The following is a 16346-nucleotide window of genomic DNA, read 5'->3' as shown; positions in this document are numbered from 1 at the left end:
ACCCACACACACACACACACACACACACACACGTTGGTATTGGTGGTAGCATATTTCAAACAATAATATATGACCTCAACCCGCCCCTACACATAAACCCAGCCCTCACAGGGAATCTGTGGCAGATACTGAGTGTGAAAAACCTGTTCAATATGATTTTACATTTCGAGGACACAAAGCACGTCCTCATAAACCAGCGCAGTGTTATAATAGCTGGAGAATACCATGTCAATATACAAACATGTCCTCATAAATCACACAAACAAGCACGCACAATACACACACACAGAGACACATGCACTATACACATACACACAGCTTCTCTCCACACACACACATACACACACACACACACACACACACACGTGCGTGCTGCACAGAGTTGTGAGAGTGTATGTTCTCCACAGCACTACATTGTTCTGGACATGTGTCCTCCTCAAGATCTGTCATTAGTTTAGCTTTAATATTCAGTAGTAGTGATGTTTAGTGTTTGTACAGCGCTTTCACTGTCATTATTGTTTCAAAGCAGCTTTACAGAAGTGCACAGGACTGCATTACAATCCAAATCAGAACAGGGACGGGGTCATGTATAGTGTATAGAGTATACAGTGTAGAGTTATCCTGCAGTTATACAGTGTCCTTCCAGAGAAGGGGATGTGTCTATGTGTGCTAAATGTGCTGTAGGAGATCTGAGAAAATGCTAACATTAGCATATTAGCATTGAAAACACACGTCCCTCCCTGGTGCCCAAAGCCACGCCTCCTGAAGTCATGAACACACCTCCAATAAGTGACCATAGACTTATAACTCTGGATGTGGTCATTGGCCGGTCGGAAGACTGTACAGTACGTACAATACTGCAATGCCTAACATAAAGCCCTCCAGGATAAGCTGTATTCTATCGAGCACATCTTCAGTTGTGTTGCAAGCAGACGTTGTCATACTGTGTGATATCTGATGCATGCGAGGATTGCTGATCTCTGCTGCCCTCTAAACGGGGGCATTTATATTGTATTATCAGCCAAAGTCTCTCCAAGAACAGCATCGCTCATGTCAGTTCAACAGTGCTAATGTTGTTTTGAAGTCTTGCTAACGCTATTCCAGACCCAGTACTCAAAGTAACATGGTAAACTATATAGTGAGCGTGTCACCTGCAGTCTCTGCTCTAAAATGAGTCAATGTGGGAATATGAAACCCACCCTGCCCTCAGTAAAGCTGGCCAGGCGAAAGGGCAATATTTACTTGTGCTTTGTAAAGAAAGCTAAATAAAGATGTATGTAAAAAAAGAACAACATTGGACCACAAATGTCCTGCACGAATTAAGATGTGGTGGGGAAAAGAATTTAAGAGATGTTTAAAATGCCCTCAGCATTTATTACATCAGAGACGTTCAGCTCTGCCCCTGGGGATGCTCTATCCTGCAGAGATCAGCTCCAGCCCTGATAAAACACAGCAGAAGCAGCAGATCAGGCTCTTCAGGGTCATCACACACACACACACACACACACACACACACACACACACACACACACACACACACACACACACACACACACACACACACACACACAGGTGTGCAGAAGCAGGAATAATTTGCAAGAGAGAGAGTTGTCAGGAGCAGGCCTGAAGATCTCTTCATTACATTGAGCAGCAGCAGCTCTATCCAGCACTCATCAGTACTCCAGTTCTACATCACTGCCTGTGTGTTTTCAGTTTTCAACCCAAAGTCATAGCTAGTTTGGCATGCTGTCCCGGTGGAGAGCCCTGTGCTCAAGAAATCCTCGGGCCCAGGGCTCCCTGCTTTTGTAGGGCGAGAGAAGATTAAGCTCAGGTCAATCTCAAACTCTCTCACTGCTGTGGCCAAGGTGAACTTCCTGTGAGTAAGAAATTAGAAAAAAGATTAAGGCTTATTTTATCTATAATATAGAGCACATTTGGATGGTGGGAGGAAACCGGGGAACCCTGGTGAAACCCAAGCGGACACGAGGAGGACATACAAACTCCGCATAGAAATACAAGATGGCCCAGCAAGGACCCAACACCATTGGTATTTTTAGTGTGAGGCAACAGTGCTAGTCACTGAGCCACCGTGCCGCCCATTCTAGATAAAGGTGGAAGAAGGGGAGGAGGGGGGATTCCTCCAGATGAAGATAGCTGTAGAAAGGAAATGAGGATATATATAGTGACTTTGGATCCTTTGATTGGAGGATTATGATTAGCTAACGTGGGCCAGCTGGGTCAGTCATGAGAACGTGCTCCTCTCGAAATTAGTTTAAAATTAAACCACTTAATATTCACCGCTGAGAGTTTAAACACTGAAGAGCAAATCAATCGATGCGCAGCTCCACAGGTCCTGAAGTCATTAGAGATTGTGAGCCTAAACATGGTGCTTATTTCAGTTTAGCGTGCTCCGATGTCTGTCGCTTAGATGGTGTATTCCCATAGTGTCCCATATGTGCTGCAGGAGTAATGAGGACATAGTAATAAAAAAAGATTAATTCACACTTATTTAAATGTCTTTGGGAGCACAAACCAGCGCACACATTCAAGCTTCAGAGGGCAGAACAGAAGGACGGGGAAAGGAAAACGATGAAAATAGACCAAGATATATGGGAAAACATAGACATAAATACACAGACTGATTAACTGAATACAAAACAAAGGAAAACGAAAACATAAAGAGTCCCAGGTCACAAGTCCCCTCTAGAAAGGCATTTCAGCACATCTACAGGAACAACTGTAGAGGGAGGGGGGCGTAACCACACGAGGAGCCAGGAGGGTCTAAGGGAGGAGGAGCCTTGGGGAGGAGTGGCTAATAACTCATGGGGGATGACCATTGGAGACGCAGCTGATGGATATGAGGCATAATCCAAAAGTCGAAGAAGTGCAACAAGTGACAAAGGCAAGCTGGAGAGACAGACAGAGCATGGCTGAGCTGGTGGGATGATGGGCCCAGGTAGAGATGAGAGGTAAGCCAAGGTAGAACCACTGGGTTGAAGAATTGAGGTGGAATCTTCCGCTCTGGACAGGCTGGTGGACTGGCTGGAGGGATGGAGGGAACAGATACAAGTAGGAGAGGAGAGGGAGGGCTGAGCTGGATACTGCTCAGACCAAGAGTTCAGGGCTTGACACATTTTAACTGTTGAGAACAGGATATAGTCATTGCAGGACAGAAAATGTTGAAATAGGGCTGAATGGAAACAACAGGAGCACAGGAGCATCACTGCTGAACAGAACCAGTGGGTAAAGAGGAGAGTCATTGCTGAACAGAACTAGCATGGAGATTAAAGAGTCATTGCTGAACAGAACCAGAGGGGTCACAGGAGAGTCATTGCTGAACAGAACCAGAGGGGGGGATTGGAGAGTTATTACTGAACAGAACCAGCAGGGACACAGGAGCATCATTGCTGAACAGAACCAGTGGGGACACAGGAGAGTCATTGATGAATAGAACCAACAGGAGCACAGAAGCATCATTGTTGAACAGAACAAGTAGGAGTAGATGGAATTTGTTGCTGAATAGAACCAGCAGGGGCACAAGAGCGCTATTGCTCGACAAAACCAGTGGAGACACAGGAGCGTAAATGATAAACAGAACCAGTGGGGCACTGGGGAGTATTTGCTTAACCAATCGAATCTGTTACTCTTCACAGTAAAAAATGTAGGCTTCCACACTATTCATACCTTAACACTTTAACAAAATTATGTGGATTGAATATAAAAAAATTAAGTTGTCCTAATGAAATATCAAGAATTAGTAGGTGAACAAGAAATTAGTTTTAACAAGTAAAAAAAGAAGCTTTTTTGAGTGTTGATGACAACATCTCTCTCATGATGGTTTGGCACAAGTTTAAACACTGCACTGTCCTCCAAGAGCCTCAATACAGAACTGAGTGGCACAGTCAGACTAAGGGATAGTGTACAGTCAGCAGATTGTTAAGCAAAATAAACATTTAAAAAGAATTGGTCATTAAGGGGTGGCGTGTATTTGGGTCAGGGAGAGGCTGCCTAAATGTGTTGTTCCCCATAAAATGGGTGACTGGCAGATAAAGCTTGGGAACCATTGATCTAGATGACATGCAGACTGTGTGTGAATGCATCAATACATAAATAACCACCAAATGTACCCATAAGGCCATTCCATCAGTCCAAAGCTTACTTTTGCTTCTACAACTGAAAAAACAAACAACAGAAAAAACAAAACAAGACAAAGAAGAGGAATCTCAAGAAAAGGTCAAAAGAAAAAACATTTATATGCTCATAAACATTCAAATTGTTTCCACAGCTATTGCCGCACAGACAGCTACACCTGGATCACTGAGCACTGAATCACAGAACAAAGATCAAACAACCACTGATGTTCCCACATCCAAAAGGACAGAGACACTGCCAACCACTGTCAACACAGCCTCTGAAGATTCAAAAATAACTACTGAAAGAACATCTGCAGAACCTTCGACACCAACTGTTGTACCAACAACCCTTTCTACAAATGATGTTTCGACCATTGTTGAAGCTTCAACTGTTACTGAAAGTCACGCAAGTGAATCATCTGCAGAACCAAACACTACAATTCCTGAAACATCAGCTAATGTTCCTTCTTCAATCGAGGCACATACAGCTACAGTTAGTCTTTCTACAAATGCTGTTTCTACAACAGTTGAAGCTTCAACTGTTACCGAGAGTCCCGCAACTGAATTATCTGCAGAACCAAACACTACAATCACTGAAGCATCAGTTAATGTTCCTAGTACACTCGAGGCACATACAGCTACAGTTAGCTTTTTGACAAGTGCTGTTTCCTCCCTAGTTGAGGCTTCAACCAATAATGAAAGTCTAGCAACTGCGACATCTGCAGAACCAAACACTACAATTCCTGAAACATCAGCTAATGTTCCTTCTTCATCTGAAGCACATACAGCTACAGTTAGCTTTTCTACAAATGCTGTTTCGACTATAGTTGAAGCTTCAACCGTTACCAAAAGTCCAGCAACAGAAACATCTGCAGAACCAAACACTACAATTCCTGAAGCATCAGTTAATGTTCCTAGTACACTCGAGGCACATACAGCTACAGTTAGCATTTCGACAAGTGCTGTTTCCTCCATAGTTGAAGCTTCAACCAATAACGAAAGTCCCACAACTGAAACATCTGCAGAACCAAACACTACAATCCTTGAAACAACAGCGAATGTTCCTTCGTCAACCGAAGCACATACAGCTACAGTTAGCTTTTCAACAATTGTTGTTTCTACAACAGATAAAGCTTCAACTGTTACAGAGAGTCCCGCAACAGAAACATCTGCAAAACCAAACACTGCAATCCCTGAAACATCAGTTAATGGTCATAGTACGCTCGAGGCACATACAGCTACAGTTAGCCTTTCTACAAATGATGTTTCCACCATAGTTGAGGCTTCAACCAATAACGAAAGTCCCACAACTGAAACATCTGCAGAACCAAACACTACAATTCCTGAAACATCAGTTAATGTTCATAGTACGCTCGAGGCACATACAGCTACAGTTAGCATTTCGACAAGTGCTGTTTCCTCCATAGTTGAAGCTTCAACCAATAACGAAAGTCCCACAACTGAATCATCTGCAGAACCAAACACTACAATCCTTGAAACAACAGCGAATGTTTCTTCGTCAACCAGAGCACATACAGCTACAGTTAGCATTTTGACAAGTGCTGTTTCCACCATAGTTGAGGCTTCAACCGATAACGAAAGTCCAGCAACTGCGACATCTGCAGAACCAAACACTACAATCCCTGAAACATCAGCTAATGTTCCTTCTTTATCTGAAGCACATACAGCTACAGTTAGCCTTTCTACAAATGCTGTTTCCTCCATAGTTGAAGCTTCAACCGTTACCGAAAGTCCCACAACGGAAACATCTGCAGAACCAAACACTACAATTCCTGAAACATCAGCTAATGGTCCTAGTACGCTCGAGGCACATACAGCTACAGTTAGCCTTTCTACAAGTGCTGTTTCCTCCATAGTTGAGGCTTCAACCAATAACGAAAGTCCCACAACTGAAACATCTGCAGAACCAAACACTGAAATACATGAAACATCAGCTAATGTTCCTTCGTCAACCAGAGCACATACAGCTACAGTTAACTTTTCAACAAATGCTGTTTCTACAACAGATGAAGCTTCAACTGTTACCGAAAGTCCAGCAACTGCAACATCTGCAGAACCAAACACTACAATCACTGAAGCATCAGTTAATGTTCATAGTACGCTTGAGGCACATACAGCTACCACTAGCATTTCGACAAGTGCTGTTTCCTCCATAGTTGAGGCTTCAACCAATAACGAAAGTCCCACAGCTGAAACATCTGCAGAACCTAACACTACAATTCCTGAAACATCAGCTAATGGTCATAGTACGCTCGAGGCACATACAGCTACAGTTAGCCTTTCTACAAGTGCTGTTTCCTCCATAGTTGAGGCTTCAACCAGTAACGAAAGTCCCACAACTGAAACATCTGCAGAACCAAACACTGAAATCCATGAAACATCAGCTAATGTTCCTTCTTCATCTGAAGCACATACAGCTACAGTTAGCCTTTCAACAAATGCTGTTTCTACAACAGATGAAGCTTCAACCGTTACCGAAAGTCCCGCAATGGAAACATCTGCAGAACCAAACACTACAATCCCTGAAGCATCAGTTAATGTTCCTAGTACACTCGAGGCACATACAGCTACTGCTAGCATTTTGACAAGTGCTGTTTCCTCCATAGTTGAGGCTTCAACCAATAACGAAAGTCCCACAACTGAAATATCTGCAGAACCAAACACTACAATTCCTGAAACATCAACTAATGTTCTTTCTTCATCTGAAGCACATACAGCTACAGTTAGCCTTTCTACAAATGCTGTTTCTACAACAGATGAAGCTTCAACTGTTACCGAGAGTCTAGCAACTGAATCATCAGCAGAACCAAATACTACAATCCCTGAAGCATCAGTTAATGTTCCTAGTACACTCGAGGCACATACAGCTACAGTTAGCATTTCGACAAGTGCTGTTTCCACCATAGTTGAAGCTTCAACCAATAACGAAAGTCCCACAACTGAAATATCTGCAGAACCAAACACTACAATCCTTGAAACAACAGCGAATGTTCCTTCGTCAACCGAAGCACATACAGCTACAGTTAGCATTTCAACAATTGTTGTTTCTACAACAGATGAAGCTTCAACTGTTACAGAGAGTCCCGCAACAGAAACATCTGCAAAACCAAACACTGCAATCCCTGAAACATCAGTTAATGGTCATAGTACGCTCGAGGCACATACAGCTACAGTTAGCCTTTCTACAAATGATGTTTCCACCATTGTTGAAGCTTCAACTGTTACCAAAAGTCCAGCAACAGAAACAACTGCAGAACCAAACACTACAATTCCTGAAGCATCAGTTAATGTTCCTAGTACACTCGAGGCACATACAGCTACAGTTAGCCTTTCTACACATGCTGTTTCCTCCATAGTTGAGGCTTCAACCAATAACGAAAGTCCCACAACTGAAACATCTGCAGAACCAAACACTACAATCACTGAAACATCAGCTAATGTTCCTTCTTCATCTGAAGCACATACAGCTACAGTTAACCTTTTAACATACACTGTTTCCACAACAGATAAAGCTTCAACTGTTACAGAGAGTCCCGCAACAGAAACATCTGCAGAACCAAACACTGCAATCCATGAAACATCAGCTAATGTTCCTTCTTCATCTGAAGCACATACAGCTACAGTTAGCCTTTCAACAAATGCTGTTTCTACAACAGATGAAGCTTCAACTGTTACCGAAAGTCCCGCAATGGAAACATCTGCAGAACCAAACACTACAATCCCTGAAGCATCAGTTAATGTTCCTAGTACACTCGAGGCACATACAGCTACAGTTAGCCTTTCTACACATGCTGTTTCCTCCATAGTTGAGGCTTCAACCAATAACGAAAGTCCCACAACTGAAACATCTGCAGAACCAAACACTACAATCACTGAAACATCAGCTAATGTTCCTTCTTCATCTGAAGCACATACAGCTACAGTTAACCTTTTAACATACACTGTTTCCACAACAGATAAAGCTTCAACTGTTACAGAGAGTCCCGCAACAGAAACATCTGCAGAACCAAACACTGCAATCCATGAAACATCAGCTAATGTTCCTTCTTCATCTGAAGCACATACAGCTACAGTTAGCCTTTCAACAAATGCTGTTTCTACAACAGATGAAGCTTCAACTGTTACCGAAAGTCCCGCAATGGAAACATCTGCAGAACCAAACACTACAATCCCTGAAGCATCAGTTAATGTTCCTAGTACACTCGAGGCACATACAGCTACAGTTAGCATTTCGACAAGTGCTGTTTCCACCATAGTTGAGGCTTCAACCAATAACGAAAGTCCCACAACTGAAACATCTGCAGAACCAAACACTGAAATCCATGAAACAACAGCGAATACACATACAGCTACAGTTAGCCTTTCTACAAATTCTGTTTCCACAGCAGATGAAGCTTCAACTGTTACTGAAACTTCAGCTACTGAAACATCTGCAGAACCAAACACTACAATCACTGAAACAGCTAATGTTCCTTCTTCATCTGAAGCACATACAGCTACAGTTAGCCTTTCTACAAATGATGATTCCACCATAGTCGAAGCTTCAACTGTTATCGAAAGTCCCGCAACTGAATTATCAGCAGAACCAAACACTGAAATCCATGAAACAACAGCTAATACATATACAGCTGCAGTTAGCCATTCTACAAATGCTGTTTCTACAATCATTGAAGCTTCAACCATTAAAAATCCGACCCAATATACTGTCAACTCTTCAAATCCACCAGAGACAGAATCTGTAACTACTGAAGGACTAAACCCCAGTGTTTCTGCAACAGATGAAGCAACACATGCTTTCCACACAAACCCCTCAGCCCTAACTAGTGTTTGGATCCGTGAGTCACACAATTATTCACATTCCACAAGCATGCTTTTCCTACTCACACAAATGCTGGCTTTTTGGGTTTTAATCCATGAATTTCTTCGAAGACATTATGATTTATTTTTTATTTCATCACTTAATCCACAACAAATTCAGAATAAACGCTGTCTAAGATCATCAAGGGTACTGGAATATTATCGCAAAACTATCAAACTGGTTTTATTTTTTAGAATACGTGGATACATACACACACACACACACACACACACACACACACACACACACACACACACACACACACACAATCACTCAGTTAGACCCTCCAGGATTTCCCAATTACTGAATGTAACACAAAATTAAGCAAACTTTTAAAATTTCAGTAAATTTATAGCGTAATTTGGGCAGACGGGAGGACAGTTCAATTCCAGCTACCACAGAGCACCATCTGCAATAGTTTATATATTCAAACATATCATCATAGTCATAAATTGATTCTACACACACTTAAAGCCTGCTTGAATGAAGTCACTTGAGGTGTATCAGCTGCTAATCATCTACTTATAAGGGTTAAATGTGACAGTGGCAACAGCCTAGTGGTTAAGAGTGCTGACATATAACACTAAGGTACTCACGGCAACCCAAGTTTCATTCCTGGCTCGAGGTCCCTCGCTGACCCTTCCCCTCTCTCTGCTCCCACTACGTTTCTGTCTGTAACCTCCACTGTCCCAATTAAAGAAAATATATCCACCATGTTCAAATTGTACTCAAGCAGCACAGATGACTTAGCATTCATTTTCTAACAGTAGGCTATATTCCAGCGGATATTTGACATGGTTCCTTTGACACCATCTATAATGCAACATACAGTCAGTTTCATAGGCCAAGCATTTATTAAGTTGTTCAAGTGTAAAATGGCATGAAAGACGTGTTGTCAGAAGAAACAGGCGAGTGCAGAAAATCCATTGAAATACTGCAGTAATTTGTTTCCCCATATTTTAAAGACATGGCATGAAATAATGGAACTTAATGCAGAACTTCTTGTCCAGCGTGAGACACACTTCATATCGTATCTCATAAGATCATTGATTTTTAAACAAACCAGATCTTAAATGTGACGAGTTTAAAATGGCTTTTAATGCTTTATAATGTCTTTCTACTTATGAAAAATGTTGTTGTTTTTTTTTTTTTTACAAAATCCTGGAGGGTCTGAAAAGTAAATATTTTTAATCAACAATACTCTGTTTTACTCTTTAACTAACTGCATGTACAACAATAGCATGTTATTAAGGGTCATTTATTATTTCTGTAAGTTCACAAGTGTCTCAATATTGCAGTAACTGCATGTTCTTCTTTCTCTGTCTACAGCATCGGTGGTGAGTCCAGGTAATGCACAGGTAAGTCCAGAAAAATGCTTCTGTACGTTTGCAAAATTATACAATCTTAGTAAGTCAGAAGTTTCTTTTTTAACAGTTCTTTTTTCTTTTTTGTTTGTCAGTGCAACGCAACACAATCAAATGGTGAGTTTACTCAACAGTTCACATGCATCTCACTCAAAGTAACAAAATATGAAGGAAATGTGTGAAAGTATAGCTCATGGATGACGAGCATCTGCTCTGAGTCGACAAAAGCTGTCAGCGTGGAGGCAGCACCCTCTTGTGGATGGTTCAGACACATTACACCTGGGGGAATAAACCATGTACACAGATGACTTACTCAATTCTTGTTAAATGTTCATCCATGCTTTCTGAGTTTGGGTCCCCTAATTCAGATCAACAATTTAATTGTCAATGCTTAAGTAAACATTAGTGCTGGGCAAAGATTAACTGCTATTAATCACATCCAAAACAAACGTTTGTTTAGACATAATATATGTGTGTGTGTATTATATATAGATTTATATATACAGTTCAAGTCAGAAGTCAGAATTATTACCCCCCCTCTCTTGATTTTTACCAAATGATGTTGAACAGATTGAGGAAATGTTCAAAGTGTGTCTGATAGTATTTGTTCTTCTGGAGAAAGTCTGATTTGTTTTATTTCAACTAGAATAAAAGCAGTTTATTTTAAACAAAAAATCAGTCATTTTAAACACAACTTTAAGGTCAATATGATTAGCTCTTTAAGCTATATTTACAGTCTACAGATCAAACCATCATTATACAATAACTTGCCTAATTACCCTAACCTGCCTAGTTACCTAGTGAAGACTTTGCATGTCATTTTAAATGTTTTGAAGAATATCTAGTCTAATATTATTTACTGTCATCATGACAAAGAGGAAATAAATCAGTAATTAGAGATGAGTTATTAACACTATTATGATTAGACATGTGTTGGAGAAATCTGCTCTCCGTTACACAGAAATTGGGAAAAAAGAAACAGGTGAACTAATAATTCAGGGGGTTAATAATTCTGACTTCAACTGTACGCACACACACACACACACACACACACACACACACACACACACACACACACACAAACACACACACACACACACACAAACACACACACACACATATATATATATATATACCTCTATGTGATACACATGCATACATAGAAACAAAACTATACAAAACAAATTAATTACATAGATATTTAAATTAGATATGAACCGCTATCTCATCCAGCATCTGTTTTACACAGCGGATGCCCTTTCAGCTGCAACCCATCACTGGGAAACATCCACACGCTTTATATAAGCATGAGTCCACTATACATCGGTTCCTGTGGGCATTAAAAGAGGGTTGACAGGGTTCAGTTCAGAATTCTTATAGAGTAAACTGATGTTTTTAATAGGTTTTAAAATAAATAAGTAAATAAATCATTTAAATTGTAATAGAATGTAAAGGGAAGAGAGTTAAATAGAACTATTAGAACAAGTAGAAGTAAAAGTAGGAGTAAAAGTATTGTGGTGGATATTATTATTATGAGTATTATGATTATTATTTTGACATAGGAGTAGAGATGAGGGCTGTGTTTGTAAGTATGTGTGTGTGTGTGTATGAGAAAGGGTGGGATTGAGGGAAGTGGGGGGGTATTAGTCTGTAAACCTAACCTCTGGTCCACACTCCGGAGCTGAAGGTGGCGGCAACGCACCAAAACGCTGGATGCCAACCGCTGTAAACTTACAAGAAGAAGAAGAAGAAGTAAAAGAGGGTTGAAGAACAGAAAGCCTGAAGAAAAGAGGTGCTGATCCTGCAGGTGGTGCTGTCAGACAGTGTTAGAGGACAGAAGAAGAGATTTTTCCCTTTAACTCTCTGTTTGCTTAGGTTACTGACAAGGCTTTGTTTGTTTACTTGTGTTGTATACAAAATCAGAGCACAACATACTTTAAGGAGAACAAGAGACATGAGGAACATGTTGAAAACAGCAGTGAGTGTTCATGAATTGTGTAGTGAGGTAGCGTTCACGCTGCTGCTGCTGCTGCTGGAGGTGTTTGTAGGCCTTCTTCAGTTCTTAGTTCTTTCCCATTGTTGTATTCACCTTGACTCACGGCAGTGAAAGAAAGACCCTCATCTTCACATTGTTAGCTTCTTATTTACATTAATGAACTTACCCATTTGAGGAGCATCTCAAAAAGAACTACATGTACTTCATCAGTGATAAATATCCTCACGAGCGGCATAAAGAGCTGCCCAAGTGTTGATTTAAATTTAGATATCCTCAACAGTGTCTGTCTCATGACAGAACGCAGCAGACCTCTAGTCAAGTACAGTCCGATTCTTCAGTGAGTGCATGAAAACTAACGAGCACATCTCTGTCTTTCTCTAGAAACAGCACCATGCAGTCTCACTACTGCGTAAGTATTCATCTCGATTAACGTTCAGAGGTAGCGTTTGAATATTTGGAGTAAATCTGAAGGCTTAATATCATTTATTTCCGCTGTTACAGGAGCACTACCAATCAAACCCTGGACCGCTGTAATCCCATCAATCTCCGAAATTTCAGCTCTCTGGTGAGTGAACTCTCTCTGCTGTCTTCCTACATCATCACAGTTGAATGTTGCAGTTGTTTTTGTTGAACTGATTCATTAGGCATTAATAATATAGTGAAGTAATTTCCAGCCAGCAAAAGTGGGCATTTATCAGTTCAGGTGGAAGCTTCTAGAGGAAAGAAGTACCTCTAAAATGTACTGCATGCTTCTATGATCTGCAGAATGTCCCAGAACTCTTAGATTTACATTTGTTATCCTAACCCCAACTAATAAATGAGGAATACCGAAAGCGATTGATGGGGAAGATGGTGGATGTCACAAGGCCCAGAAATGTAAATCAAGCTTCAGTTCATTATGAAGCCGAAATTCCAGTCAGTCTGGACAACTATAAAGAAGAGCCAACATACTCAGAGTCTGTTAATCAGAGATGCTGGAGGTGTTGGATAAGACATCGCTTAGATTAAAGTAAAGGTGAAATATCGACAGCGTAATATTGCTGTCCCGTTACGCTACCTTTCTAAAGGCAGTAGGCCCATGTCTTTTTATAACTCGTATTCTTGGCATTAAATTTGTGTTTTTAAAGTCTCTTCTGCTTTGTTAGATCAAGCACATTGTCAAATACTATAAAATGAGCAGTTTCAATTCTCATACATTTTGAAATGGCAAAAATAATTTCTAGCAGACGTGGCAGAGCTAGGCATTGGGGCCAGCAGTCGCTTTGGAAAGGTACTGAATTGTTTAGTTGTGGGGCTGGATAGTTTAAGCAGCGCAGGAAACTTCAAGGATAACAGATACATGGGAAAGTCAATAGATTATTTAGGGTTGGTCCAAAAACTCAGACCTCGATGGTTGGGACTGTGATGACTGACTGTCAGGCGTCTCCTGTGTTTAGGATCATTCACTATTCTTGACCAATTTAACATTACATCAGTAAACCTGTATACCTGTAAACCTGTAATACTATATTGGACTGTTTTTAAGGCAACACAAACCAATCACGGTACATACCTCTTTATTTCTTGCTCCATGAGGTTGATCATTGCACTTTTATAAAAGAGATTTGCTTTAAAACGCATAATAACCACTTGGTTTACAATCAACTTCATAAATATTTTGTAAAAAAAAAAAAATAATAATAACAATAATAATTATATATATATATATATATATATATATATATATATATATATATATATATATATATATATATATATATATATACATACAGTTTTTAGTGTTCCAATATTACACGCTTGCAAATTGAAAGGCGCCAGGCCTGCGGCTCTTTGTCTCTCAGTTTTGATGAAAACTGTTTCAAAACATAATTGTAAAGACATGATCCAAAAGTATTTTCCCTTTTTCCCTAACCCCTGAGCAAAACCTTCAGCATCATTACTTCGGTCTTCAGAGACACACGCTGATCCTCCAGAAATCAGAATAATGTGATGAAACATTTCAGGTTCTTGTCAGTGTTGTGGCTTTGTAGATTTGTGAAATGTAGTTCAGAAGGCATAATAAAATAGTGTAAATGTCCTTCCTGTCACATTAAACCATCTTTTCTAAATAAAGATGTTAATTAAAATAAAAACGCCCAGTTTTAAAAAGTGGTGTACATGTTCAGGCATCTCGTTCACCATATCGATTCAGTGTCTCTGGACTGTTTTAAGAAGCTTCTTAAGACTCACCTCTTTAGTAGTGTTTTTAATGTGTGATCTATCGTTATCGTACTTCATGTTATACTTTCCTACTTGTTGTTTTTACAGCTTTGTTTTTTCCCTCGTAGAGCATTGAGCTTGAGAAAAGTGCATTGAAAATAAAAATTATTATTATTATTATCCAGAAGGATTGTTGTATGCTTATAGAAAGATGCAGATGAGATGAGTCTAAAACCTTATGATCTGTGGCAACATTTCCAGGAAACTTTCAAGAAATCTGCTTGTTAAACTTTGTAAAGCATTGTGATGTTTACATGTAGCTATTTAGCAGAAGTTTTTATTTAGAGCAACTTGTAAAATAGTAGAATAATAGAAGCAATCAGACCAATGAAAAAGTCTAATTATATTATTATTAGTATATAATTTATTAGCACCGTGATGAACCCCACTGACCTCACCCATATACATGGCAATAGGACTTTAAACAAACATACAAATATATTGAACATAAAGTGCTTTTATTAACAAGTCAAGTTTTACCCACAAATATGTAGTTTAGTTTTTGTTTTTTACTGATCAAGTGGAGATAGTCTTAGGGATGTCTAATTTATTTATTTAGTAATTGACAAAGGACATCAACAGTACATTCAGTATGTAAAAATGAGCCAGATTTAGCCTACACTGTCTGATTTTCATTCTTAGTCTATTTAGCTGAATTTATGTGAAGAATTGGAAGATAATATAAACGCATAATTAAGAACAACAAATAAAATACAAAACAGAAGGAAAAAAAATGAATTCAAAATGCCAAATAACAGGCTCTCCCGACTTTCAGTGGACCACTATAGATTCTGACAAATTTGTAGGCGTTCAGTTATTGATATTAGCCCCAGTTCAGATGGATTTCATTAGTCTCCGTTGTTTCTGTGTAATCTCAGACTGTCAGTATAAGGGGAAACTCTTTTACACTATGGGTCATCATCATTTCAATAACATAACAAAGGAAGCTAAAACTCATGTCGGAAGAAGCTAACGAGAATATGCTTACATATCCCGATGTAGGAGATACTTGACAGTGTCCTATTCAAATGTTTATAATTTATGACTTTTTGTTTTCATATCCAGATTCTAAACACTGTGGATAACACTGCAAACCAACTACAGTGTTTATCAAACAGCAAAGCTAGTTTTCCTCAAGAGAATCTACAAATGCTGCAAAATGAGCTTGGAAAGATTGTTACGTCCACACTAAATGTCATGGTTCTCCTTGTAAGAAAACTACATTTAACCACATCTTTGCCCTCTGCTGGAAAACACACCTGCTTTGCTTATCATCATCTGTATAGATTTTTATTTAGTTTGTGCATTCAGTTTTGTTTCTGAAATCATTTTCTTTCATGCTTGCAATCAGCCGAATAATCATAATTTAGTTGTGCGATTTGTTTCTTCGGCCTGGATGCTCTACTGCTTCTCGAACAGATAATCACTTAGGATTGTCTGTGATGTGAGTGCTGAAACATCTTTTATTTTCTGACTTTCAGGGAGTTTCTTCAATCGAGGGCATTGCTGACACTTTTGGTGCTTTAGCCACACTGACTGCGGAGAATGCACAGAACGTGGAGTTTGTTCAGTCTTGGCTGTGTGTCAAGCTGGTTCCAATTCTCCCATTTGTGAACTCAGACTTCATGTACAACATGAGCAAGATCAACTTTTCATGTGCCTCCTATCAGGAAATGTATGAGTTGTATTCTAAATGCACTGATGTTACACAGAAA

The 16346-nt window shown here is 39.7% G+C and overlaps 1 protein-coding gene across 1 annotated transcript in view; it reads left to right on the top strand.

The window, feature by feature from the left end:
• LOC100330916 (uncharacterized) overlaps window positions 1–16346 on the top strand; it is a 109972-nt gene that overhangs the window by 1871 nt on the left and 91755 nt on the right. Inside the window, 5 exon segments of the mRNA NM_001442874.1 lie at window positions 10342–10370; window positions 10472–10493; window positions 12754–12781; window positions 12874–12937; window positions 16113–16306. Coding sequence (NP_001429803.1) covers window positions 10342–10370; window positions 10472–10493; window positions 12754–12781; window positions 12874–12937; window positions 16113–16306 — 337 coding nt within the window.

This window comes from Danio rerio, chromosome 1 (assembly GCF_052040795.2).
Source record: "Danio rerio strain M-AB ecotype USA chromosome 1, GRCz13ab, whole genome shotgun sequence".
NCBI classification, from domain to species: Eukaryota; Metazoa; Chordata; class Actinopteri; order Cypriniformes; family Danionidae; genus Danio; species Danio rerio.
This window is presented reverse-complemented; position numbering and strand designations above follow the sequence as displayed.